Genomic DNA, 27393 nt, shown 5'->3' on the forward strand with positions numbered 1-27393 from the left:
CATTACCACCCCCCCCCCCCCCCACTCAAAATCGAAACGCACCGCGCGCAGACAAAATAGCTCCCTCTGTGTTTCACTTTTTGGTCGTTCCGAACATACACAAAACAGTCGTCGGGTTTACAGTCAGAAGATTTTTTTCCCCAAAGCAAGATGGCGACGTCCATGAGTTCAACTCCAGACATGCTGGAAAACGTGCAGCAGTCACAGACAGAAATGACAGATACCGGAGGAAGTACTCACTGTGGACTCCACAATACAGACACTAAACCACCATGTATGATAGTTCTGGGAATGGCAGGGTCTGGAAAAACAACGTTTGTTCAGGTAAATTTCTTACTTTTAATTTTTTTTATTTATTCATTATTGACTGTTCGTTAGTCATGTAGTCAGTGTTAGTGTTAGTGTTTTTTAGTGTTATTTAGTTAGGCCTAGGCCTAGGCTTAGGCTTATTTATTTTTTAATAATTTATAAAATAAATCAACACAATACAGTCAAATTTTTTTGGCTTCTTGGCCTTTTGCTTATTCATAATATCGAATGAAATACTCAAATAGTGGTGGCGCCATATTCAATCATGGAGGCTCCATGATTCAATATATGGAAAGTTTTCCGCGCTATTAAAAGGAGTACAGCAGAGCCATATATTGATTGGGAGAGCTACGACAACTTGCGAATAGTTAGATTTAGAAGCCATTTTGTTCCCCAAGAAATGCATTGGGTTATGCTACGCTACATTTTGGAGACAACATTGCGTCCAGCAACCACGTGACCAAAGAAAACTGGTCCGTCCATGTCGCAACTCTCTCAATACATTCTGGATGGCACTTTGTCAGACAGAACTCGTGGGTCGTACTAAACACCGACAACTCACAACCCCTCACGACAACTCACGACAACAAGTTTTAAATGCACTTTAACAGAACATTTGAACATAAGTCAACCGTTAAATATTTGCACAAGAAACAAATGCACCCAAATCAAACTGTTGAAAAAATGGTATTTTTAACTGTAAAAAAAGTGTTTTTACCCGAATTTAGTAACGAACGGTAGTATCCGCCATGTTGTCTTTCGACGCACTTGGACGATTATACCGCAGGGGTGATACAATATATGCAAGATGATTATTTACTTTTTTTTATGTATTTCATGGAGTTTAAAACAATATTGCATTTAAAGGAACACGTTGCCTTGGATCGGTCGAGTTGGTCTTTGAAAAGCGTTTTTGACCGTTTATTATAAAATGCATATGGTTAGAAAGATGATGTAAAAGTAGAATACAATGATCTACACAAATATGCCTCGAAATTGCGTGGTTTTCTTTTTACCTCGTCCAATAACACGGTCGGCCATTTATGGGGGTCAAAATTTTGACCCCCATAAATGGCCGACCGTGATAGTTCGCGACGTAAAAAGAAAACCGTGCAATTTTGAGAGATACTTGTGTGGATCATTATATTCTACTTTTAAAACATCTTTCTAACCATATATATTTCATAACAAACGGTTTCAAACGCTTTTTATAGACCAACTCGTCCGATCCAAGGCAACGTGTTCCTTTAAGTTTCCCCTTTTAACTTTGAATTCCAGAGTGGTGGCTTAGTTACTAACAAGAAAGAAAGAAAAAGTCAGCTGCTAAAACCATAACGAAAAAATAAACCTCAGAAATTACCTTTCCCCCTGCGGTGTAATAGAATCGTCCAAGTGCGTCGAAAGACAAATATTTCCGTTACTAAATTTGGGGTAAAACACCATTTTTACAGTTAATACAGTTTGAAAGTGAGTTAGATGCATATGACTCTTGTGCCCATATTTAGCGGTTGAATTACGTTCAAATTCTGTTAAAGTGCATTTAAAAATTGTTGTCGTGAGTTGTCGTGAGTTGTCGGTATTTAGTGCGACCAGAACTCGTCCGTCAGACAGCCCTCTTCTCATGGTTGAGACAACTCAACAGGGCAATTTGAGGAAGACTGTGTTTGTGATAAGTAAGATCTGTTGAAGTGTCCGGATAACTCTCCGTATGGCAACACCCTTTTTGTACTCATTTTTATAAAAAGGGATATGAAGAACATGTAAATTAGATACTAAATTATTATTTCATATTGAGTAAAAAAGTGGTGGTGCCATACAGAAACTTTTTCAAGTGTCCAAACTAAGACACTGATCGCAACAGTCTCCCAGGCCTAACATTCATTTACTTTATAAAATCCACTTTGGAATTTGTTTAAGGCCAAGTAAAAAAAGAAACATGCTTAGCGTCCCCGCCCGCTTCCTTTTTAGAGGACCCCTCCTTTTTAGAGGACCCCTCCTTTTTTATTTTATATTTTATTTTATTTTTGTATGCACATTTTTTTAATTTTTTTTTATTTCTATGAAAAAAGTTATTTTAAACGATCTCAGCTCAAACAATCTGAATGTCTTGTCTGAATATCTTGACCAAAATGTTTCATTTATATATTGTGTTTTTGAGCAGTAGCAAAAACTTCGGATATTTTACATTCAAAAAAAGAATGGCGGCCATCTTGAAATAAAAAATAAAAAGCCCTTCCTCCTTCCTTTTTTTGAGAAACCCGGACGCTAAACATGTTTGTTTTTTTTCCTCGGCCTTACATTGACTCCACATCCGTACTTCTATTATTTATTTGTTTCTTGATTGGTTACGTTGTTTAGAGGATCACGGCCCATCTCTATGCAAAGAAACAGGTGCCATATGTTATCAACTTGGACCCAGCAGTGCATGAAGTCAGCTTTCCAGCAAATATAGGTAGGTCTTTTATTTTTTTACAATGGTTAGTACATATAGGATTTGAGGCATCTATATTTATATAACACCCAAGCAGATCCTTGCCATTTGATTGGAGGATTTTCCGTCACGTGATAGCAAATAAAAGTACTATTGCACGCTGAGTCTCTCACCTTGCATTTTTTGTTCCATCCAAAAAGTACTATTGCACGCTGAGAAAAAAACATCACTGCGTGCGCTTGTGTTTGGTAACGCAGCAGTGTTAATACATGCAAGGCACTTACATTCGGCGTCTGCGTGTCTCAAAATAGCTGGACAGAACGCACATTGTCACTGTTTAATTCAACAGGCCGACCCAAAAGAAACGGGTGTAATTTCACAATGAACAAATTGTAGGCCTAAGCTTTGTTTGTTTTAAAAGTTGTATCCTCCAATCGAAATGACAAAGATCTACTTGGGTGTTATATAAAACAAATAATGAATGTTTTTCATTCATGCAATAGTGCAAAAATGTTCATTCGTTGAAAGATGGAAACTTATGAACATATTCGCACCATTGCACTCATAAAAATTCATTATTTGGTTTGCGGTAACACCACATGTGTATCTACATGTACTTGCCAGGTAGAGTTTGCTTTATGTAGAACTGTCTTTCTTTATTCTACTACCGCGGAGTACAGTGTAGATTGTTTGGGTGTTCGGGAGACTTTTGGATTCTGAATAGAAAAAAGCGGTCCAGTGTAAAACTTGATGGGATTACTGAGTACAGCAATTAAAGACTCTGGACACTTTTGGTAATTGTCAAAGACCAGCCTTCTCACTTGGTTATATCTCAACATATGTATAAAATAACGAACCTGTGAAAATTTGAGCTCAATCGGTCATCGAAGTTGGGAGATAATAATCTAAGAAAAAACACCATTGTCACACGACTTTGTGTGCTTTCAGATGCTTGATTTCGAGACTTCAAATTCTAAATCTGAGGTCTTGAAATCTAATTTGTGGAAAATTACTTCTTTCTCGAAAACTTCGGCACTTCAAAGGGAGCCGTTTCTCACAATGTTTTATACTACCAACCTCTCCCCATTACTCGTTACCAAATAAGGTTTTATGCTAATAATTATTTTGAGTAATTACCACTGCCATTGGACACTTTCGGAACAGAAAAAAAAGGTTCACAGATTTACAAATAACTTACAGGGTTTACAGAAGGTAATGGTGAAAGACTTCTCTTGAAATATTATTCCATGAAATGCTTTCCTTTTTGAGAAAACATTTAAACAATATCAATTCTCGATATCGAGAATTACGGATTTATTTTATAAACACATGTCGTGACACGGCGAAACGTGCGGAAACAAGGGTGGGTTTTCCCGTTATTTTCTCAAGACTCCTTAAATTTTCACAGATTTGTTATTTTATTATGTGATACACAAAGTGTGGGTCTTGAACAATACTGTTTACCGAAAGTGTCCACTGCTTTTAACTGTAATCCTTCCTGTTTCCTCTCTTTAGATATCCGAGACACAGTGAAGTATAAAGAGGTCATGAAGCAGTATGGTCTGGGACCCAACGGTGCCATTATGACGTCACTCAATCTGTTTGCAACGCGCTTTGACCAGGTCATGCAGTATGTGGAGAGCAGAAAAGCGGAAACAAAGTGAGTCTAAAATAACGAGTGCCAATAGAGGGCGCTTTGGAATTTATGGCCTCGGTAACTGTACATGTAGGCCTTTTCGCAAATGCCCATTGCGCAAGCGCTAACTGTTGAATGAGGTGCATGCTGGTCTAGCAAGGGATCAAAGGATTTATGTTTATCATAGGGGAAGACGGGACGTGTATGATGCAAACTGAAAATTTACTTTACCAGTCTATAATTTTAGCAAATATGTAGCTTGTCGACGTTTGGACCCTATTCTTGAAGTTCGACTCGTCACACCACTCACTAATTTTTGCAACATATTCACTAATGGACCAAACAAAGCAGTTAAAGTGGTGAACGTTTTGAGTTGTTAAGCTAGGACTCAACATTGGATTCTAGTATTTCTCACTGATGTACATTGTGTATTTTGTGTTCTTAGTGTAGTTTTCTTGTTTTAAGTTAATCAATTTAGCAATCCTCCCATATACATGTGTATGTACAAGTGTATACTTTGTACGTATAATATAAGTAATCACACAACACGAGTGGAATACGAAAAAATATAGCGCTTCTGCGTCCCATATCCAACAAGGCTGAAGCAAGCATTCATATCTTTGGTCTTTATTTCCCACCATTTTTCAGGTATGTTATTGTAGACACACCGGGCCAGATTGAAGTCTTCACATGGTCAGCGTCTGGGGCTATTATATCAGAAACCATGGTAACAATAACAAACATCTGTTTTCTTTACAATGGAGTGTAACTTGAGTCACAAATGGTATTATTTTTACTGTATTACAATTTTGTGAAGATATCATCTCTGACCTACATTCTAATGTAACATGAGTAACACACTACCACTGTGACTGTAGTACAAGGTTGTGTCACAAGATATCATCTCTTCCTTTTCTGTAACTTGAGTCACACACTACCAACACTTGAGTCACACACTACCAACTACCACTGTGACTTTATTTGTGTCTCGTTGTGTCATGTATAATGTTCGTCTGTCCTTTTTGTCTGTTTGTCTGTATGTCTGGTTGTCTTGTTTTCTCGTCTGTCTGGCTGTTTTTTACAAGCTCATGCTTACCAAAACGGCCCCGTACTCTATTTATTTATTTATGTTTACTGTTACTTAATGATATGTTTTGCTTTACTCCGTAATACATGTAACTGTCGTTATTCTTTTATGAGAGTATGGAAGTAAATGTATTCTTGAAATGAATTGAATTGAATTAAATTGAATGTTATATAAGGTTTAAGATGTGAAGTAACCAAGTTGTTTCCTTACATTATAGGGCTAAGATTTCTTGTCTTTCATCATACACAATGTACATGTACCTAGTTTTATATATAACAACTTTGCATAATGACCATTTTGTTTTTTCTTTGTGGGTTTGTGAATGATTTTTCTCACAGGCTGCGTCTTTCCCAACGGTGATCGTTTATGTCATGGACACTGCTAGGAGTGTCAATCCAGTAACATTCATGTCCAATATGCTCTATGCATGCAGGTAAGGCACTACTCAGATTTATTGATGCAATTCATTTCTTGATTTTTAATCTTAATAATTGCCAAGGGCTGGCAGGACCATTTTTTGTCTGCTATTGTCTTTTGATTATTCTGTATACCAATATTAAATTATGATTTTCATTCTTGTTGCTTTGCAGTCTTTTGGGAAAAAAATCCACCTGCATTTTGACTATGAGTTCCACCCCTGACCCCCTGCATTTAACATTGTTTTTGTTTTGTCCTTGCGGCAATGGGCCAGATTATGTATCAAAATAGTATTGAATATGTATCAATATGTACCATTATAACACACCTCTTGCTTTTTCTGTATTCTAGTTGGCTGAAACTCGGTTACGTGGGATGAACTAATAAAAGTCTTTTGCAGGAACTAGTTCCCGAGAGGGCACTAGTCTTTGAAAATAGTGCCTGGTTACAGCGCCCTCTCTTGGCTTGAACCAGGAACAGCAACTATAAAACTTCCTCTCTTTTCCAGATTTATGTTATTATTTCACATTTAAGACCGGGCTGTGTTATACAACACATATTGACTGGCATATTGACTGTGTATAATATTTTACCCCTTAATATAGAGTGTGCGTCAGTACTGGTGTGCGTTACTTATAATTGTATCCTGTACTGTGATGTTCTAAAAAAAATTCTGCTATTGACTATTGTTCTTTTATCTAGCTTTGAGGCTGTTTTGTGGCAATACTGTGCTTTATAAGTTTCTTCCTGGTCATTGCCTTGGTGCCCTTGAAATGCTCCAGTACAGATTAACAATTGTCTCATACATTGTAGGTTTAACATTCTTCCCTGCATGTTTGAGTTTATTACACTTGATATTTTCTTTGACATTTCTATTCATTTTATTGTTGAATTATGTGGCATCCATCGTTTCATATTTATACTCATTGTTATTTGGCAGCACAGGCTGTTTACTCCCCAGGGAGCTGAGATGGTTTAAGGAATGATTTAAGGCTCAGTGACCGGGGGTGATAATGTGGAAGCGCTTTGAAACGCCCTCCGGGTGTTCAAAGCGCTACACCGACTATTATTATTATTATTTTTTGTTTCAACTGTATATTTGATTGTCATTGTCAACATGTGCATTGAATTGAATTGAAATGAATTGAATTTAATTGAGGTTGCCCTTTACCAAGGATAAAATGCCTTGGTGCCCTTGCCCTTTCAAAAATGAAGAATACTGGCCTGCCCCAGGTTTAACTATGAATCCTACCCGAGTTTGGGTAAGATCCAAACCCTTGACACCCTGTATTTTGTTTTGTCCTGACGCAGATGTGTCACACTAGATTATCTTGTATCTCTTTGTCTTTTTTGATTGTTTATTAATCTGAATCTAATCCACTGTTGCAGGTTTTTATAAATTGTGTAAAAATGTATGTTCTGTCTTTTAAATATTTTATATCATAATAATTAATATGTACCTTGTTTTTCTTCTTCTCTGTGGTTACATCAAGATAACTATTTAAATCATATTTTTTGTTTTTTTAATCGTATTTGGGGTTTATTTCTTATCTCTGGTTAGCCTAATTTTTGTTTTTGATTGTCTTTGTAATAGGCCTACCCAATGTTTGATTTTGTAGGCATGTAATTTTCAGTATTAGCTTGTGATACTACCGACCATATTATTTTTAAACCTAAATAAATAAGTTTTTAAAAAAATAAAAAATTAGAAATAAAAAAATAAAAAAATTATAAAACAAGCAGAGATTTTGTTTTGGATTTGCAGCTCTTTCTTCATTAATTGATTTTATTATTATTATTTTTTTACAGCATCCTCTACAAATACAAACTTCCTTTTGTGGTCGTTATGAACAAGGTTTGTTTATTGATTCTTAAATTATAAACCACAATAGATTCTCACATGTGCTCGATGATTTATCCCCTTATATTTCGTAGTATTTTATAATGTCTTAGCATTGTTAGAATGTGTACTATTTATGTCAGCTGAAACTTTCCTATCAAGCCCTGGTGATGCTTAAGAAATTCTGTGCTTACTGCGTATATTCAGTGAAACTCTGTGATTTTGTGGCGACCTCCCTATGCAATTTTGTTTACACCTATTAAATCGTTGCGGTACCCATTGATGAGGATTCAAACTGGTTCTAGCCATCAGGCGAAGACATCTGCATTTGCAATGCAAAGGTCATGGGTTCAAATCTCAACCGAGTGATGATGCCTGTGGAATTGTTTTTCACAGAACTCGGGAAAGCACTGAGTATACAGCCGTCGATTTCACAAAATGCTAAGATTAATCTTATCTCGAGTTAGGACGAGTAATTCTTCCTAACTTAGGATTAATCTTAAGGTCTGCATGCTGCAGTGCAGGGTTGGGACTCGTCCTTAGTCCTAAGATTAATCTTAAGTTGGGAAGAGTTTTGTGATATCGACAGCAGTGCTTTTAAATACACATCATTGTAAGGATAAAAACAAATTATAATCATATTCATCTTCTAATTACTAGATCGATATAGTGGATAACGGTTTTGCTATTGAATGGATGCAAGACTTTGAGGCTTTCCAAGACGCTCTGAATCAAGAAACATCCTACACCTCCAATCTCACAAGATCCATGAGCTTAGTTCTCGACGAGTTCTATCAGAACCTTAAAGTAAGTCAGAGATTTAAGCTACCGTAATTTTCTGCGCATAAAGCCCGGTTCATACTTCATGAGAATGCGATACGAACTTTGACGTCACATGGCTGTTTTTGCAGCGAATGTTTCGCAGATGTTGAGCACAAGTCAACTGACGTGAATTATTTGTTGTGTGGTTTGAGACGTCAGAATTCGTATCGCATTCGCAGGAAGTAGGAACAGGGGCTTTAAGATGCGTCTTATCTGTCTTTCAAAGTTTCATGCGTCTTATCTACTGATGCATCTTATTTGATATCGATTGAGAATAATTGTGATGATCACTTTGTGAAATTTTGCATTTATACTGTTAAATTATTATTATTATTATTATTATTATTATTATTATTATTATTGTTGTCGTCGTCGTCGTCGTCGTCGTCGTCGTCGTCGTCGTCGTCGTCGTCGTCGTCGTCGTCGTCGTCGTCGTCGTCGTCGTCGTCGTCGTCGTCGTCGTCGTCGTCGTCGTCGTCGTCGTCGTCGTCGTCGTCGTCGTCGTCGTCGTCGTCGTCGTCGTCGTCGTCGTTGTTGTTGTTGTTGTTGTTTCAGCCATTTCAACGATACATTGACAATACAAAAAATACTTCCAGATGGGCTAGGAGAAACAAAAGCAAAATAATTACTGTGGTCCATAGACCTGCCTCCCCACATCTGGTTGTTATACAAGTAATAAAACGAGTAATAAAATATGTATAAAACAATTTATGTACAAAAAGATAGGAGAGTTAACTATAAAAAAAACATGTATATGTACATCAAAGTTGGCAACTAAAACAAAAATAATATAAAGCATGGACTATGTGAGATTAGAACCAGTTTTAGGAGTGTAAAATTTGAGAAACATTGCATGGTGTAAAAAACAAATACCAAATTTGATAGGCTTCCTGATAATGGAAACTTTGTCCCTATTTATTTTATATGTAAAATGTAACTCTAAAATATCTCCCTGATTGTTGGAAGTTTTAAATGAATGAACAAGCTCCCTCTATTGTCCACCTCAGGCTGTAGGTGTCTCGGCAGTGACTGGGAAAGGTGTTGACGAGTTCTTCAAGGCAATTGATGAAGCTGTGAATGAGTACGAAACGTAAGTCAAACTCACTCTTCAGTGGGGCTTGAATTTGGGGCGAAAAATAAACAAGATCGCAGGGCTAAATTGGTTCCCTGTCTTTATCCGTAAGGTAAAGTATTAGTTTTAAAGTACCAGTGATTTCATTGGATACAATTATTTCGTACATGTCATACGTGCGGTGACTTGAGCTTTCCATATCTGTGTTCTGATTGGTCCCTGAGGGTGAAGTTTGGCAGCTGCACTTTTGTTTGTATGAATGCAGCAGCGTTTTTTTGTTTTATATGTATACTTGTCCATAGGATTTGACGGTGTATCTCCATGGGAAGTAAATGTAGGTGAAAGGTGATTATGGACGGGGATTGATGTAGGCTCAATGGCAGATCTCTAGCATAAATTCACAAGCCTCAAAGTGTGATTTCAGCATTGTTAACAGTTTAATATGAATATTTGTTTAAAATTTCATTTCAGAGAATACAAGCCAGAATATGAAAGAATTAAACGTGAAAAGGTAAAAGAGCTCTTCTGCAATTCGAGCGATGAAATGTTGCAAAATATTGTGATTTTGCCAGTGGCTTTTTTCATAATACTGTTAAGCTTTGAAAGCTTGCTTAACATAGAAAAAATACTTACTCAGACCAAATAAATTACACGTAAGATGTCAAGTTATTTAAAAGAACATTTTGTATTCACTTTTTTGTTTTTATTTGATATCACATAAAATAAAATAAATATATATTTATTTTATTTTATGTGATATCCCCTAACATCACAAGGCTGGAAGGTCACTTTTTAAATGAAAAAGCTTCGCTTAACAACTGTCACCAGGGGCATGTTTCCACCTAGTTTTTGGTTCACTTCATTGTTATTTTGGTGCAAATCAGTAGTTAATAAAGTAAGTAGTTTTAATTTATCAAGCCCTTATCGTGATCTCAATTTGTTTTGTCTTTAAGCTTGAAGCAGAAGAGAAGTTCAAACACAAGCAACTGGAGAGGCTGAAGAGGGACAAGGGCAAAGGTCAAAAGGTCAACTTACCTGGGTCACCAGTTGCTATGGCTACAGGTAAGCCATGTTGATGATTAGTTCATAGTAAAGTGTATACAAAATATCCATCTATGCTACAGATTTTTTTCCAAAAATCTGGCCCTGTAAAACAAACTATGTGCCAGTAAATCATTTGGGCTACAAGCTCTTGTTAAAATTTATTCCAAATCTGAGCCCTAAACAGATCACGCTATACACCTCTCTTAATATTCATGCATGACGTCGCCATTCTAACCCAGATTGAGGCCATAGGCGCAGCCACTGCAACTAGGATTAAGTGGCTGGTACTGGTTGTTGTGTGACAAGCGTCGATGGCCTCTTTTGGGTTAGAATGCTGACGTCACGCATGAATTTTAAAGGCACCGTACAAGTTTGGTAATTGTCAAAGACCAGTATTCTCACTTGGTGTATCCCATCATTAGCATAAAATAACAAGCCTGTGAAAATTTGGGCTCAATCAGTCTTCGAAGTTGTGTGAAAATGATGAAAGAAAAAACGCCCATGTTCTGTTGTTGGACAAATTTGTGTGCTTATAGATGGAATAAAAGACTTCTAGCTAGAAGTTATTATTTTAGTGAGAAATTAGCTCTTTCTAAAAAACCATGTTACTTCAGAGGGAGTCGTTTCCCACAATGTTTTATACTATCAACAGCTCTCCAATGCTAGTTACCAAGTCAGTTTTTAAGTTAATATGTGTTTTTAGTAATTACCAACTGTGTACCTTCCCTTTAAAAGAGGCATATGGATTTCAGATTAATTTGAAGAACTAACCCCAAAGAGTGAAATGTTACTCTTTGATTTCAGATTCTAGTGATGCTGAGAGGTCAGCGGTGTCTCTTGGCCTTGGTCTCCATGACGATGAGGATGATGATGATGAAGAGCTGATGGATAAAGATGGTATGTACAAGATGGAGACTGACATTTGGGAAAGTGCCATTACAAAATTTCCGATGTTTTTGCCACAAAAACTCAGAAACTATTCAATAAGTCAATAAGTCTTTTTTCCTCAGCTGCGGCAGGCATCTGGAACTCTCTACCACTTAATCTTAGATCTTGTCTTTGTACCACAAAATTTAAATCTCTTCTCAAAACTTATCTTATGTCACAGGCTTTCAAGGACTAATTTTCTTGTGTCTGTATTACTTTTGTAACTTTTGTATATTTGCACTTTACAAGTCTTTATTATTATTAAGTGCGTGTGTTTGCATTGAATCACTTGGGTCGTTAAAATGAGGGCGCTCTTCAGGCAGCAAGGACGTGGTTATTGTTTCGTCTCCAATTTTGAGCCTCTGTTTTTTTTTTTCTTTTTCGTTTTTTCTTCTTTTTAATCTCTGTAACCGTTTTTCCAAGAAATTTGATTGGAAAAAAAAGTATGCATGCTCAAAAAAGAAGAAGTGGGTGGGATCTGCAAACGTATACTTTTGATATTGTGTGTGTTTTTCTCTCTCTCACGATACGAGAAGCAATACATAGTCAACTCTGGCGCCTTTCTGGTTTCATGTCTGTGCTTACCGCCGATCTATGCGCTTACTATTACCATCTTTTGCCTACAGAGCAAGCGTCAAATTATTTTGAGCACTAGCTGGTAAGTGAATAATGCCTATAACATACACTCGTGCACAAAAAAAAATTCCCTGCTAACCTGTGAGATTTGCTTGACAGTTCCCTGCGTCCGTAAGGTCAATTCTTTGCTAACGGTACACAGAGCCATGAAAATTGGCCCTGATAAGTTGTGTTTATGGCTATAACTTGAATTTTGTGTTGCAACAATAAATTAACAGCAAATACACCGTTTATAAACTGAGAACTCAAAATATGTACTGCGATGATTTTAATCAGTTCATTTAATTAGTTTATATGAAAAATTGAAATAAGAAGTAAACATAATGAAGAAAAAACTGATCAGAACTGATACATAATAAGTTTCTGATGATGCAACTTTAAAAAGTTAATTTCTCATAAATTCTTTGTAAAGTGATGATACACTTGACAACATTCACTATGTTGCATCGTTACTTAAAGCCAGTGGACACTATTGGTAATTGCTCAAAATAATTATTAGCATAAAACCTTACTTGGTAACAAGTAATGGGGAGAGGTTGGTAGTATAAAACATTGTGAGAAATGGCTCCCTCTGAAGTAACGTAGTTTTCGAGAAAGAAGTAATTTTCCACAAATTTGATTTCGAGACCTCAGATTTAGAATTTGAGGTCTCGAAATCAACCATCTAAACGCACACAACTTAGTGTGACAAGGGTGTTTTTTTCTTTCATTATTATCTCGCAACTTCGATGACCGATTGGGCTCAAATTTTCACAGGTTTGTTATTTTATGCATATGTAGAGATACACCAAGTAAGAAGACAATTACCAATAGTGTCCAGTGTCTTTAAAGGCACTTGACTTCACAAAAATGTACTTGGTAACAAGGGAACAGAGAGCTGTTGATAGTATCAAACATTGTGAGAAACACCTCCCTCTGAATTAATATAGTTTTTGAGAAAGAGATAATCTCTGAAAGACTTCACCCCTCTGAAAGCACACAAATTTGTGCAACTAGGATGTCTTTTCTTTCATTATTTTCTTGCGGCCACGGCTACCATAAAAATATTCGCGACTTCCTGCTTGGTGAGCCGATTGTGTCCCTCTTGACTTTTCACGGCAACTTAATTTACCTAAGAAACACAACCAGCACCAGTGACACAATCCTTCAATCCTTTCAGGGGGAATTTTACTGTATTGCGCCTGTGGCAAAAAATATGCTGCAATGCATCTTGGGAATTCAAAATTAGTCACTACTAGTGTTGAAGTTGAGACTATTTGAGGCGCGACTAGTCGAGTAGTAAAATTTCACTAGTCGCCTAGGCCTAGTGTCCATTGTCTTTTAAAGGCAGTGGACACTATTGGTAATTACTCAAAATAATTATTAGCATAAAACCTTTCATGGTGAAGAGTAATGGGGAGAGGTTGATGGTATAAAACATTGTGAAAAACGGCTCCCTAGTTTTCGAGAAAGAAGTAATTTTCCACGAATTTGATTTCGAGACCTCAGATTTAGAACTTGAGGTCTCGAAATCAACCATCCAAACGCACACAACTTTGTGTGACAAGGGTGTTTTTTCTTTCATTATTATCTCGCAAGTTGGATGACCGATTAAGCTCAAATTTTCACAGGTTTGTTATTTTATGTATATGTTGAGATACACCAATTGTGAAGACTAGTCTTTGACAATTACCAATAGTGTCCACTGCCTTTAAACATAAATAAAAAGCAATGTTGTTAAAAAATTATACAAATTTGTCTGAAAACTTTATTTTACTACTTTTATTTGTTAACAGAAGAAGAAGAACTTCGCGAAGCAGAGTCATTCAAGCGATTCCTTCAGAGCCAAGAGGCTCATCAAACCTGCCAATCAAATCAAGATACGGATACAAAACCAGGGACTTGAAACCAAGACTAGCCTGTAAGTTCAAATCAATTCAGTTGTTTATGAAATCAGACTTGAAAAGAGAACAGCCCAGTCCACATCTTTCCCTGTGAGTGAGGAATTGAACCGTTTATGTTGACACTTCGTCTTACCTCCACACAGTGGTACATTAGCTATTTCTTAGGAAGTTGCTGCTTTAAAGGAAAGGGTGTCGTGGTTGAGCCATTTGGAGCATTAAACTCAAATCTGGTTTAAGTCATAGGATTTGGGATTTAAATCCTGGTCATGACATTTGTGTCCTTGAGCAAGATGCTCTACTATAAATGCTTCTCTTCACCCAGGGGTATAAAATGCGAGGGTAGAGGAACAAGTTTTCAGAGTACCAGCAGCCTGGGACTGTATGCTCCCCAGTGAGCTGAAAATTACTACAGGAATGTTGTTGGCCAAATGATCAGGGCACTAACATTATTGTAAAATGTGCTGTATAAGAACTAGTAATTATTATTATATTTATAAATAAAGGGTGTATTGACAGCTACATTTCCCCAGGAGTTACCCAGGAATTTAGAGGGGAACTCCTTGGGGAGGTAGTAAAGTGTAAAGGGGGCTTCTTGCATGCAAATCAAATATCAAGACTTTTATTCACAATTGAAATTTGGGAACACCCGTAAATCCCAGGCTTACAAGTACCATGTCAAAATACCTTAAAAACTCCTACTCAACATGTTTGTGTCAATAATTTAAATATAATATCTCTTACAATCCGATAAAAAAATACACCTTTACCCGTAAAACTTTCTAAATATGGATCATACCGTTCAAAATAGTAAAAGATTACAAGAAATGTATTGCTAAGAATTAAAAGATACATGTATTTACAGTCTTCATTTCTGAGTCCATTTTAAGATAAAACATCTGTTTTCCATTCCTATGTCCTTTGTTGTCTGTAATACGCGCAATTCACAATAAAGTACGCCCTCTAGAGGCTATTTTCCTCAACAAGAATGAATCACGCTCGGCCGGTTTGTAACCTTTAATGGCTGAGATGAATGTGAACAACAAAACATTCATCAGCCCTGCAAGAAAATTACAGTAAATAGAACTTTACTGCATTGCAAATCATGACTGAACTTTAACAATCAGAGTAATCTTTTCCCCTATGATGCTCTTCACAAATAGCCCGAACATCTGCCATCAACACTGTGAGGCTCGTGAATTACTCCAGAGATCTACTGTTGAGTGTGCGTACAATTACCTTTGACCCCTCATCATTTCACATTGCTCTCCTGGTTCTGGAGATTCGCAATTAAATCAGACTTACATGTGTATATGTGAAAGCCATTACCTGTTCATATCCTTAGGGATAAGGACAGGGGACCAGTTTATCTCTTGATTAATGCCAGATACCTGCCTTACCAGATCCTGCCAGATGTACCTTTGACCTCGCACTCATTTCACAGGGAGATTCGCAGTAAATTCATGTGTACATGTACGCATACATAGTGAATAAAACATCACTACATTGTGTACACAACATTATGCACACGCTGCATTCAGAAGATCAAAAGTGCAAGCTGTGAAATTACATTACCTCAGACCGATCATAACTCAGGTATGGAAAGCTGACGTCACTGCATTTTTTCCGATGAAATCAATCAATCAATCAATCAATGATAAACAATTTATATAGCGCTTAAATCAAAAGTTGGCTTAAAGGCGCTGAGGCACAGAAGAAATAAAAAGTCATTGACGGTAAGCCTCCTGAAACAAGTGGGCTTTCAGAAGTGCCTTGAATGTGTTGAAGAATGTTGTGTCCCTGATGTGACAAGTGGCCTCTCTCTCTGGCAAGCTGTAGAGGGCCCCTTGTATTCCATGTTGATCTCAGGTTTGCTTTAGACTTCCTCCATTCTTGATTTACTCTATGGAGAGAAAAACAACACCAATAATAATAATAATAATAATAATAAAACCAGCTCTTATATAGTGCAAATCCCCCAAAATGATCATTGCGCTTTACACACAAACAAAAGCAAATAATTATAATACACTAGAATAAACAAGTTTTGAGGTTGCGTTTGAAAGCAGAAACTGTTGGAGAGGATCTTAGGGTACGTGGTAATGTGTTCCAGAGAGTTGGCCCGAAAACACTGAACGATCCATCGCCTATCCGCCTGCTACACCAAACAACAAACTTTTACTTCTACATCAGTCAAATAATATGTGCAACACGTTTTTGGGAGCAATCATAGCATTCATAGAAAACTAAATAAGTTGTCTGGCATGAGAGTTAGCTATTTAAATGACTTGTAACCTCTGTACATAGTGTATGCTTTGTTTACAAGTGGTCCATAAAATTGTGTATTTTTCCATGGGCCAAATATCATGCCTGTAATATAAAGTTGAGGGAGATTGGGATTTAAGAAATTTTGCATCATACTTTTTCCTTGTGTTTCTTCCCTCCATGGCCTCGGCTTTTCCTCCTTTTCTCGGACTTCCTCTCGCTACTCTGTCTCTTCTGAGGAGTCTCTGCTTCCGCATCGAACGCATCCCTGTCCGATATTCTGCCCGACGCACCCGGTCTGTCTTCCTGCGCAAAAGTCGTTCTATCCCTGTAATAACCGTCGTCCAAACTTTGTCCCCTCATATGATGAAAACCATCTCGGAGGCTCCGCCTTTCTTTACCATAGTAACCACCACGATGCAGCCCACTGGTATCCCGTCTATCAAGGGTTTCATGCATGTGTCCATGTGTCCTTAAGGGAATAGGTGCAGGGACCAGTGAGCAAGACGGCTGGGCTAAGAAGTCGTTCATCTGGGGAGGAAGGTATTGATACGGGTAGGGAAGATGCTGAGGATACTCTCTGGAGTAAGGCACGTTTTCAGGTTGCATCGGGTGAACTCTTGACCCGCGATAGTCTCTCGAATCAGTCTGAAAATATTATTGTTAAAATAGTATTATTATTATTATTACTTGAGGATTAATATTAAACAGTCGTCCCATAAAGGTAATCCCCTGGCTGCCGCTTCCCAGGTTGTAATGGGTGTGTTCATTTAGCTTACCTGGGTTGAACCCGGTCTGCCCCCGGTGCGTTCGAATAGCTTCAACGTCGTTCCAGGGGCTTACCCGGGTCAGCCCCAGTGCCCTGCTTGTGGAGTGGGTCACTTTGGGGTGACCCAAGGTGCATGACGTCACCACGAGAGGGCGAGTGTGATCGTTCGTTAGCATTTGTCAGGGGCTCACCCTAGTGACCCATGGAAGCTAATCAAACGCACCCATTGTAAATCTGGGTGTGATCCCTTGCTATAAGGTAGTTACAGGTTGAATGGCTTCTGACTGGCACCTCGTACAAAGGTATTGACTAATTGGGAGACTGCCAACATAATGCTGGATAGCTCAGTTGGTAGAGAGCCGGTTTGTTAATCTGATGGTCGTTGGTTCGAGTCAGACTCTTGCAAATTTTCTTTGTTCAACCCCAAATCATTGAGATTTTATGAAATTCTTGAAAGGGAGAGAGAAGAACGAGCCAGAAAATGAATGTGTTCTTACTTGGAATGGAACGCAGGCCATGTTGTTACTGTGAAGACTACTTCCACTGATTGAAGCCACTCTGGATTTGTGTCTTCTCGTTTCCTTTGGCTTGTCCGTCATAGGTCTGACATAACTGGAATCTCTAACAACCTAGAGCAAGAACAAATTAAGACAAAATGCATTTCAGTAAAAATGTCAAAAGATTTAGCACTTTAATGACTTACTAGTAATAAATAAATATCTGCATGAGCTTTCGTAGCAACAGCTACAGGTACTTCATCAGATGCAACGAAGAAAAACAAACTTCAAACAATTGTCACTTAGTGCGACTTTCTACAAAAACTTGAACACCAAATTATTTTTAGGAATCTTTGAAGACGTTGGTGGATGTTGGTGTCTTACACCTGATGAGGTGTTAGAGCGGAAGGCAAAGTGGTGTGCTCATGTGATGGGACAAGGAGGTCTATACAACGCAGTTACAAAGGGTCTGCCAATGGGTACATGTCGTGTCAGTGGTCACCCTAGACTGCGCTGGATAGACAATGTGACAAAGTGGAGTGGTAGAAGTGTGCAAAAGGCTGAGAAGAGCAGCGATTGAAAGAGAACAGGTTTAGAGTGTAAGAGAGTTAAATTTGCATCAGGGATAAAGAATGTTACTTTGTTAAAGTTTTTTTGTTACCCCGATGTAAACACTGATGTATGTTAGCACTGTATACTCAGTTCTTTCCCGAGTCCTTTGAAAACATGTATCACAGGCATACTCGGGTGGGATTCGACTACCAACTAGAGACTACCGAGGTTGCCCGGTAGCTAGAGGCAGTTCGAATCCTATGTCTTAGCAGCGAGGTTTAGAGTGAATCACCCCGCATATCTACAATACCCAACTTGCCTGGTTTGGACTCATAGTGAGAGTGGAAAACAGCCACTTTCAAAATGCATCCTACTTGAAACAGTATCTGGGATAAATAGACGGGGTAGGCCAAGGCAGAGAAGGGAAAACGACATCATCGCATACAGCACCTTCTACATGGAACATGAAAAGTGCAAGACAGACAGGAATGGAGAGTGAATATTCGTGAAGCCAACGTCCTTTATGACACCTTGCAAGATTGGTTGCTTGATTGAATATTGTACTCCGTATCTTCAAGACGTACCTTGTGTTGCAAGACTACATTGCCGCTGCGTCTCAGCGCCGTCGGCGATTCAGAACGACCACGTCTCCTTCTCTGTGGTGATTGCATCTCGCCCACCAGACTACCTTGCCCCGGTCCAATCATTCCTAGATTCCTCCATTGCAACATCCGTTGGTCTAGCCCCAGACTCCGTCTGTCCATCCCCCTGGAAGCGATGATTGGCAAAGCAAAAATTAGCACGGAACCAATTAATAACAAAATTACCTGGCTGGTGAACTGTTCTGCTAAACAAGATTTCTTGTATGTGTTTAAGGCACCCGACACGTTTTGGTAATTGTCAAAGTATTCTCACTTGGTGTATCCCAACATATGCATAAAACAACTAACCAGTGAAAAATGGTTGCAAGAGCATAAATGAAAGAAAAAACACTGTTTTGTCAAAGACCAGTGTTCTCACTTTACTTACTTGGCGAATCCCAACATGTGCATACAATTTCTGTGACAATTTTGACTCAATTGGTCATCAAAGTTGAAAGAAAAAACACCCTTGTGTATTTTCGGATGCATAATAAAAGGCTTCAGTGGGAGCCGCTTAGCACAATGTTTTATACTATCGACAGCTTTCCGTTGCTCATTAACAAGTTACAGTTTTTATCTAAATAAATATTTTGAGTAATTAGAAATAGTGTCTAGTGCCTCTAATGGATAATAACTTTATACTATCAAACATGTTTCAGTTGCTCGTTAATACCAAGTTAAAATTTTTATCTGAAAAATATTTTGAGTAATTACAAATAGTGTCCATTTAATTGTCTTTAATGGATGATAACTTACGGATCGTTAAAACCTGTGTCTCCTCTGTGGTAATGTCCATTGGTGTCGTGCATCGGGTCGCAGCCTAGCTCAGTGCAGTTGGTTGCGTCAGACTGAGTGTTACATGTAGAACCAAGGTTGCGATCATTGTTGTTTAAAGGCTGAGAAAATAAATAAACAAACAAACAATTTACCCGGAGAATGAATCTCTAAGAGAGGTTTGTAGCAACACCATAATAATATAATAATAATAAACCATTCTTATAAAGTCCCAATGCGCTGTACAAAGTCAATAGAGAACAAACAAACACAGTTAGTCGTAGTTTTGACAAATAAGTTTTGAGAAGGCGTTTAAATTGATCCAGAGTTTGTGCGTCTTTGATGTTTCAGGGGAATTTGTTCCAAAGAGTGGGAGAAGATGTAGAAAAGGCTCGTTGGCCGTATGACTTAGTTGAAGCCGATGAACAGACAAGTAGAGATTGTGATTGGGAGCGGAGATTTTTAAAAGGTTGATATTTGTAAATCAGTTCTTGCAAATATGTTGGTGCGTGGCCATGTATACAGCTATAGGTCAGAAGAAGGGTTTTGTACACAATCCGCTGTCTAACCGGAAGCCAGTGCAAGCCAGAGAAAAATTGTGAAATATGGTCACAGGTTAGGGGAATTTCTTTTGAGAAGTAATGGTTCTGAAAAGAACCGGTGGTTGACAACGCAATGTTTCGATCAGTTTGCTCCGATCGTCTTCTTTCATTTTCCTCAGGACTATGAGATCATACTGCTGTGTGGATTTGTTCTATGAGAACTTGTCTTGCTATTTATTATACTGCCGGGGAGTGGACTTTTGAATTTGGAAGACTTCTTCTGAAAAGAAGTGTCCTGCTTATTAACTACATGTATAGTGTACTACCTGGGCAAAAGGTAGGAAATCGGCCGGGACTTATACTTTCACTTAGTGAATCATGAGGACTTCGCAGTATTAACTCCACTGTCGCAGAGTGAATTAATTGTTCTCTGTACTTCTTTTGAAAACAGCTGTTGATAACCAGCGTTGCGACTATGCCCAGTCTGGTTCCAAAAAGTCGACTAGTGTAGTCCAAAGATCTTCGACTAGACAGAGTTCAGGCTAACTTTAGTCAAACTAATTGAGGGAAATTTGCATCGGAAATAAAGAGTATTAATTTTTTACCCATTAAACTGATGTGTGTGTCAAATGACACATTCGGTAAACAGTGTTTGTCCAAAGGCCCACACTTCGTGTATCACAAACCTGTGAGAATTTAGGCTCAATCGGTCATCGGAGTCAGGAGAAAATAACAGGGAAAACCGATCCTTGTTTCCGCACATTTCGCCGCGTCATGACATGTGTTTAAAATAAATCCGTAATTTTACCTTAAGTTATTTGTAAATCTGCGAATTTTTATTTTTTTTTCTGTGCCGAAAGTGTATAATGGCTTTAATAGCACAGGTGAGTTGGTAAGACACTGCTTTACAACTGCTAAGGTTGTGGGTTCAAATCCTACACGAGCGGCGAGTAATATGCCTGTGATTTTTTCCCCACAGAGCTCAGGAAAGTACTAAGTATACAGTGCTAACACACATCGGTGTATATGGGTAAAAAAAAAATAGAAAATTAATAGTAGTCAAACTATAATCAACAACCTCTTGGGTAGCTACATGTATGTCTCACCTGTACAAGGACTAATGCATGTCCCGTGTCATCCAATGCACTCGTTGTGGGACTAGTAGATGTCGTTAACAAGGAGTCATCAGATTTTCTCTGCTGCAGCTAAATTCAACAAGAAGAAATATTTTAGTTTCACTTTGGCCGTATATAGGATTTGATTGTGGGTTATCAAAATATTTGGTTTGTGGTAACACCATGTTTGTATCTACTTGCCAGGTAGAGTTTGTTCTTAGAGAACTGTCTTTCTTTATTCTACAACCGCGGAGTCGATTTATTGGATGTTCGGGAGACTTCTCATTTCTGAAAAGAACTGTCCTACTTATAACTACTACATGGGCGGAAGTTATGGAAAATTGGCTGGGACTACTAGCTTATAGGATTGTAATTAACTGCACTAGCGCGGAGTCAGTTCTTGGATTGGTCTTGGATTGTTCTTGGATTGGTCTTGGATTGTTCTTGGATTTTAGCCGTGTTGTTTAATCTGCTGAGTACAGGCCTCTTAGAAGCTGAATTTCCTGAGGATGTCGTACTTAGCGGTCAGGTGGTATCTTGCTTTGCATTCCACTTCTGGGACCCTGTACAAATCCTACCGGGGGCACTATGTGGATTGGGTTGGTTTCCCCCTGGAGTGGTTCTCTGAGGTTCTCCTCTCGCGTCTAATACTGAAACTTCCTTCAAAATGCCTTCTCTCGGCAAGTACAGTGATTAATTTTCTGATAGTACGCTTTTCTGATAGTTCTTGGCTTCACAGCCAGAATTAATAAATGAAATGAAAGGTGCAAAGGTGCTGGCACAGGAACACATAATCAGACTGTTAATTGTTCACAAATTGCTGTCTGATAATTTTTTCTTACCTTCTTCCTTATCTTCTTTTTTCTGTGGTTTTTCCTTGCATGTAAGATGGTATTCCTGACATCGTGGCTCAAGATTAAGTACATCACAAAGAAACATACCCCCTTGAAAAAGAAGGGCAAAACATTACAGGGAAAGCTCCATTAAAGAAGGAGGCTAAAATGAAACATCCTTTTCATTTGACAACTAACACCTGTTATCTCCATGTAATTCCTTTTCCAGAGTGTTGACTTCATTGGATTAAAGACCCCATTAAGTTTAAAGACCCTGGACACTATTGGTAACAGTAAACCCGCAGATAACTAAATTTTGTTTACTTTTATCTGCAAATTATTCATTGTTTTTCGTGCGTGACCTCTGTGTGAATATTTAATTAGTCAAAAGGGTTTCTGGAATCCGGTTATTTTCAGCCTTTTCTGAAAAGTCTCAACCAAAATGATGTATCAGCAAATTGAAATGGAAGAGCAAATCTGTTGTTATGTATGAAAAAATCGGTGCAACTCAAAGTTTAAATAAGAGAAAATTGTACGTAAAAAATGGCTTCAAAAAGAAAGAAAACAAGTCACAAAAACACGGCAAATTTTCCCGTTATGAATGTCGGCAACAGTCCCCAATTAGTCACTATGCATGGATTATTTCATATTCTTCACGGAAATGTTACAAGCGAGACCGGATTGTACCTAGTCCAGTCAGGATAAAGCAATTTTACCGGTAGTCCAAAATTTCCCTGTTAGAAAAAAATCAACCATTAAACAGCATGGTTTTCCTGCTTGGTGATTGGCTGACGATGACATCATCCATTGATATGGCAGCTTGCTGTTTTTCATAGCTATGGTGCCCCGACCGCCAACGCAGCGTTAGTCAATAACAAAACAGCCTGTCTACTATGAGCCGAATGTCAGCTCTGTTAAGCTTTGCGCAATCGGCTGCAGAACTATTTCCATCTGAAAATATTTTCTTCCTGTAGCACTTTCCCTTATGAAGATTGGCTTTTATAGGCTTGTTTTAGGCCAAGAGGGATGAACAAAAAACCCAGTACAATTCTCACCAGTATAAGTGCTGAGACAGCAAACACTTGTTGTAGGATGTCATCTTGGAGCTGGAATGCAGCAATTCCGAAAGCCCAACAGAGCGAGAGAAGAATTAAAGTGACTGCATTGGATCTCACACAATCCCTGAAAATTAAGACATTCACAAAAAAAGGCGCGGTTTAGTTTAACCCTACTTTGAGGTGGAAGGAATACTTTGGTAGTGGAAGGAGAGTTCATGTATCTCGACGATAACAAGAGTGTGTAATAATAAAAATAATAGTGACTTCTTATATAGCGCACAGTTCCATCGCGCATTTGCAAAGCATGTAATAATATAAAAATAAAGACTAAATTTGATCGTATTGACACAACCTTTCTGATTTGACCTTTTTGACATGACCTTTTTGACATGACCTTTTTGATATGACCTTTTTGATATGACCTTTTTGACATAACCTTAGGTTACTCACATTGCTCGTTGCTTAGTGTGGTTACCCACTGTTGTATCAGTGTGAATGTCCGTTCCCGTGGTGACGCTCTTTCCAGAGATGTAGACCAGCAAGAAAATGTTTGTCTGGTATTCAGAAGAAAAAAATAAATATGTTTTGGTTAAGAAATAATTCTTGTCTATAAAATTATCTTAAGCAATCATATCGTCATCATTTCTTGAAATCATACTTCATAGTTGTAACAAATGTGTTTGGTACCGACCAAAAGAGGGCGCTGTTTACAGACCTAATTAAACATGGCTTCTCCATAATAGTTGTTTCAATCGTGTGTGTCCCTAAAAATGTGTCAACCCCATACATCTAAGGACAACACAATATTTTGACAATAATTTTGATAATAATTAGTTTTTATATAGCACATAAGTTCTTATTTAGCACATTTGACAAAAATGTATCAGTGCGCTTTACATCGGTGCCCTGGTCATTGAGCCAATAACATTCCTTTAATCTGTCTCGGCTCCCTGTATACAGCCTAGGACTGTCTCAATGCTCCGAGGGACTTTTTCATACACAATATCAACCTCTACCCTAACAGGTACCCATATATACCCCTGGGTGAAGAGAAGCAATTATATAGTAAAGTATCTTGCCCAAGGACACAACTGTCATGACCGTGATTTGAACCTACACCCCAAAAACTTTACCACCAGAACTTGGCGAACTGCAAAGAAACATGTTCTGGCACAGTTATGGGTACATATATACAGTACTTGATACCAAGCATGTTTTTTTTCCCCGAGGTTTTAACCCCATACAATGAGGCCGGCTTCGTTTGTGAGAAGGGTTAACAACCCCGAAAAACCATGTTTCGACCACACGTTATCAAGTACTGTTATGTACCGTGCAGTACAGTATCTATGCAGTTTGTGAATTCAGAGCGGGCCGGTGCTTGCGCAAAGAGCAAGGCTAGCAGTTTTGGGGTGTTTTCCCTCAGTCGCAGTTGCGTTGTCAGGGCTCACTCTAAACATCAGCCGACGTACATTGTCAAGTAAAAAGAAAATATGTTCTAGTAATTAAGACTCCGATCCTTACCAGTGCAGGTAGACCTATAGAGACGACCAATCCAGTTAGAACGTTATTTCTAATCCAACATCTGTCAAAGAAAAGTAGGAAAAAAAAACTGACTTCATAGTGTCAACCTCTCCGGGTCTTCATTTACATAAACAATTTAAACCCATTCAAAATTATGAAAACATTTAAACATTTCACCAAGTTTTAAAGCCTTATGTCAAAGTTTAACAAGTGTTCTTTTTTAGTTCACTTAATAATTATTAACAAAAATACATATATATAGCCCTTTTTTTCGGTGAATATAGGCCAGCCTCTAAACACTATGATTGTTTACCTACTAAACAAAAAGTACATTAGGAATAAATGCAACAAATTGTCTTTTAGGTAGGATTTTAAACTTAGCATGGTGGAAATAACATATGGAAAGGGGTGTGGTAACACAGTGTAATGACTATCTCCAAATGAGTTGGGGTGGTTCTGAAAAGAACTGTTGGTTTCAACTCTTTTCAAGTTGTCATTATTCCCCTCTTTTTTCCTGCTTATGTGTTGTAATGACTATAATGTCTCTGTTCTTTTCCCAGAGGGTAGATAACATCAACCTCACCTATCGGGTCCACCGTAGTCCTCTAGCCATAGAGCCATACACATACCAACTGGAAGCACGGGGCCACCTGGTAAAAGAACAGCAAAAGAAAAACCATTAGCAGAAAATCAGGTCAAGAAACTTTGTTGTAAATGACTATAATTGAAGAGACAAAGCATCTCTAAATTACTTCCTGAATGTAAATATTGAATATTTTGGCTAAAAGTTTGTAATTTAATAAGGGAACAAAGGGGTAGCGACGAGTTCTTCAAGGGCATGTGAAGCGGCAAGGTCAGCAGCCTTGTGATCGCACGACAACGACCCTGCAAGATTTTAATTGGACATTTAAGAATGAGTCACTACTCTGTTATTCCCATTCATAAATGCCCTTTTGTTAAAAAACGTTTAAAAAATACAAATATAGACACTTAAACAATTGAAATATTTTTTCAAAACTTTGTGAAGAATCTGTTCGATGCGCGTGGGTTGTGTGTACACGTGTGCGCTTAAATTACATGTGCGCGCTAAGATTACGTGCCGTTTCTATAGCTATGAATTTTATTCCGCGTGATTATCTTGCGTGCCCGGCACGCGGAAGCCAGCTGGTTATAATAACTGGTCATTATGAAAGGTTTATACACCCCCACGTGACGCGCTCTCCACCAATAGGAATAGCGAAACTGTCTGAGGTATTTATCAATTGAAGATTAGGTTTATTTTTATAACAATAGAAATTGCCTTGTTTAGCTTGATATACATATACTTTGCTTGCATATCATCTCATTGTTTTATAAATGTTCCAATACATTTCATGAATTTTCAAGAAGTTTATGGAGTATCCCATTAGTTTACAAATCCAATTAGCCAAGATTGGATTTCCAAAACTGGTTTAACTTGAACATATTTTGACTCGAGGTTCAATGTAAGCAAAGGTTGCCTTTGTATCAATCTCTGTGGAAACATTTCTCTAGAATGGCAAAGGTTGTGGGTTCGCATCCCTCCCAAGTGATATGCCTGTAGTTTTTTTTTCTTCAAAGGAATCGGGGAAAGTACCAAAGTTACAGTGCTTTACAATACATCAGGGTTTGGGTGAAAACCTTACAATATAATAGTAATAAAAGAATAATAACTGTCTTTGTAAAGCGCCAAATTGCCAAAGGATACAAGGCGCTGAAGAAACATGGAAAACGGGATAGTACAAAGACGCTATCGACCAGCTACAGACTAAAGGGAAAAAATCATTTCCTTTGTATAAGGAGAACAAAGTTGCTGTCGACCAGCTACAGACTGGGGGAAAAAATCAGTTCCTTTGTACCATTTGTTTGTACTTACACCAGCCAATCACATGATAGATCCAGAGACTAAACGCTCGTTGCTCATCATGGTCTATGTTCGACGTGAAAACTATATGAATAGCGCCCTCTAATGACCATAGAAATTGCGTCGTCAGGAGGTAGTGAGTAGCAATCGCCAGAATTTTGCATAAAGTCTGTGTAGTGATGGAAGATCATAAATGTAGTTATCAGTCTTATAGATCATAGAGTTGTAGCAGTCCTTATCTGTAGTTGTCAAAATGTTGATTGGTCAGACAAGGAGTACAAAGGGAGTCTCTTTCTACACAGAACAAACCTGATTGGTTGTTTTTTCCACACAGAACCAACCTGATTGGTTGTTCTTTCCACACAGAACAAACCTGATTGGTTGTTCTTTCTAGACAGAACCAACCTGATTGGTTGTTCTTTCTAGACAGAACCAACCTGATTGGTTGCTCTTTCTACACATAACCAACCTGATTGGTTGTTCTTATTACACAGAACCAACCTGATTGGTTGTTCTTTCTACACAGAACAAACCTGATTGGTTGTTCTTTCTACACAGAACCAACCTGATTGGTTGTTCCTTCTACACAGAACCAACCTGGGCCCAATTTCATAAAACTGCTAAGCACAAAAATTTGCTAAGCATGAAATTTCTATCGTTGTTAAAACAGGATTTCCAACCAAATTTCAATTTGTTGCATATTCCTTGTTACTGGTATTCAGCTATTGTTTGCTCATCCTGAAAATCACGTTGAATTTTTTTTTTTATAAAGGAAGAAATTTCATGTTTAGCAAATTTTTGTGCTTAGCAGCTCTATGAAATTGGGCCCAGATTGGTTGTTCC

General features: G+C 38.1%; 2 protein-coding genes across 2 annotated transcripts; one reads left to right on the plus strand and one right to left on the minus strand.

Moving 5' to 3' along the window:
* The first annotated feature begins 146 nt into the window (after positions 1-146).
* Positions 147-26492, plus strand: LOC139951586 (GPN-loop GTPase 1-like). Its single transcript, XM_071950546.1, has 13 exons — positions 147-324; positions 2668-2761; positions 4256-4400; positions 5025-5103; positions 5802-5896; positions 7690-7735; positions 8381-8527; positions 9550-9632; positions 10086-10125; positions 10568-10676; positions 11463-11555; positions 13997-14121; positions 25229-26492. Exons 1-12 carry the CDS (start codon positions 151-153, stop codon positions 14104-14106), a joined length of 1215 nt encoding a protein of 404 aa, XP_071806647.1. The 5' UTR covers positions 147-150; the 3' UTR covers positions 14107-14121; positions 25229-26492.
* LOC139951833 (uncharacterized) lies at positions 15870-25337 on the minus strand (the record flags this gene model as incomplete). The annotated part of the gene is made up of 11 exons (XM_071950901.1): positions 15870-16004; positions 16523-17014; positions 17633-17764; positions 18769-18952; positions 19582-19721; positions 21248-21346; positions 22099-22200; positions 23145-23271; positions 23598-23701; positions 24669-24729; positions 25252-25337. Coding segments are annotated over 11 exons (1554 nt in total), but the record flags the coding sequence as incomplete, so codon positions are not given.
* Positions 26493-27393: the final 901 nt, after the last annotated feature.

This window comes from Asterias amurensis, chromosome 19 (genome assembly GCF_032118995.1).
Source record: "Asterias amurensis chromosome 19, ASM3211899v1".
Taxonomy (NCBI): Eukaryota; Metazoa; Echinodermata; class Asteroidea; order Forcipulatida; family Asteriidae; genus Asterias; species Asterias amurensis.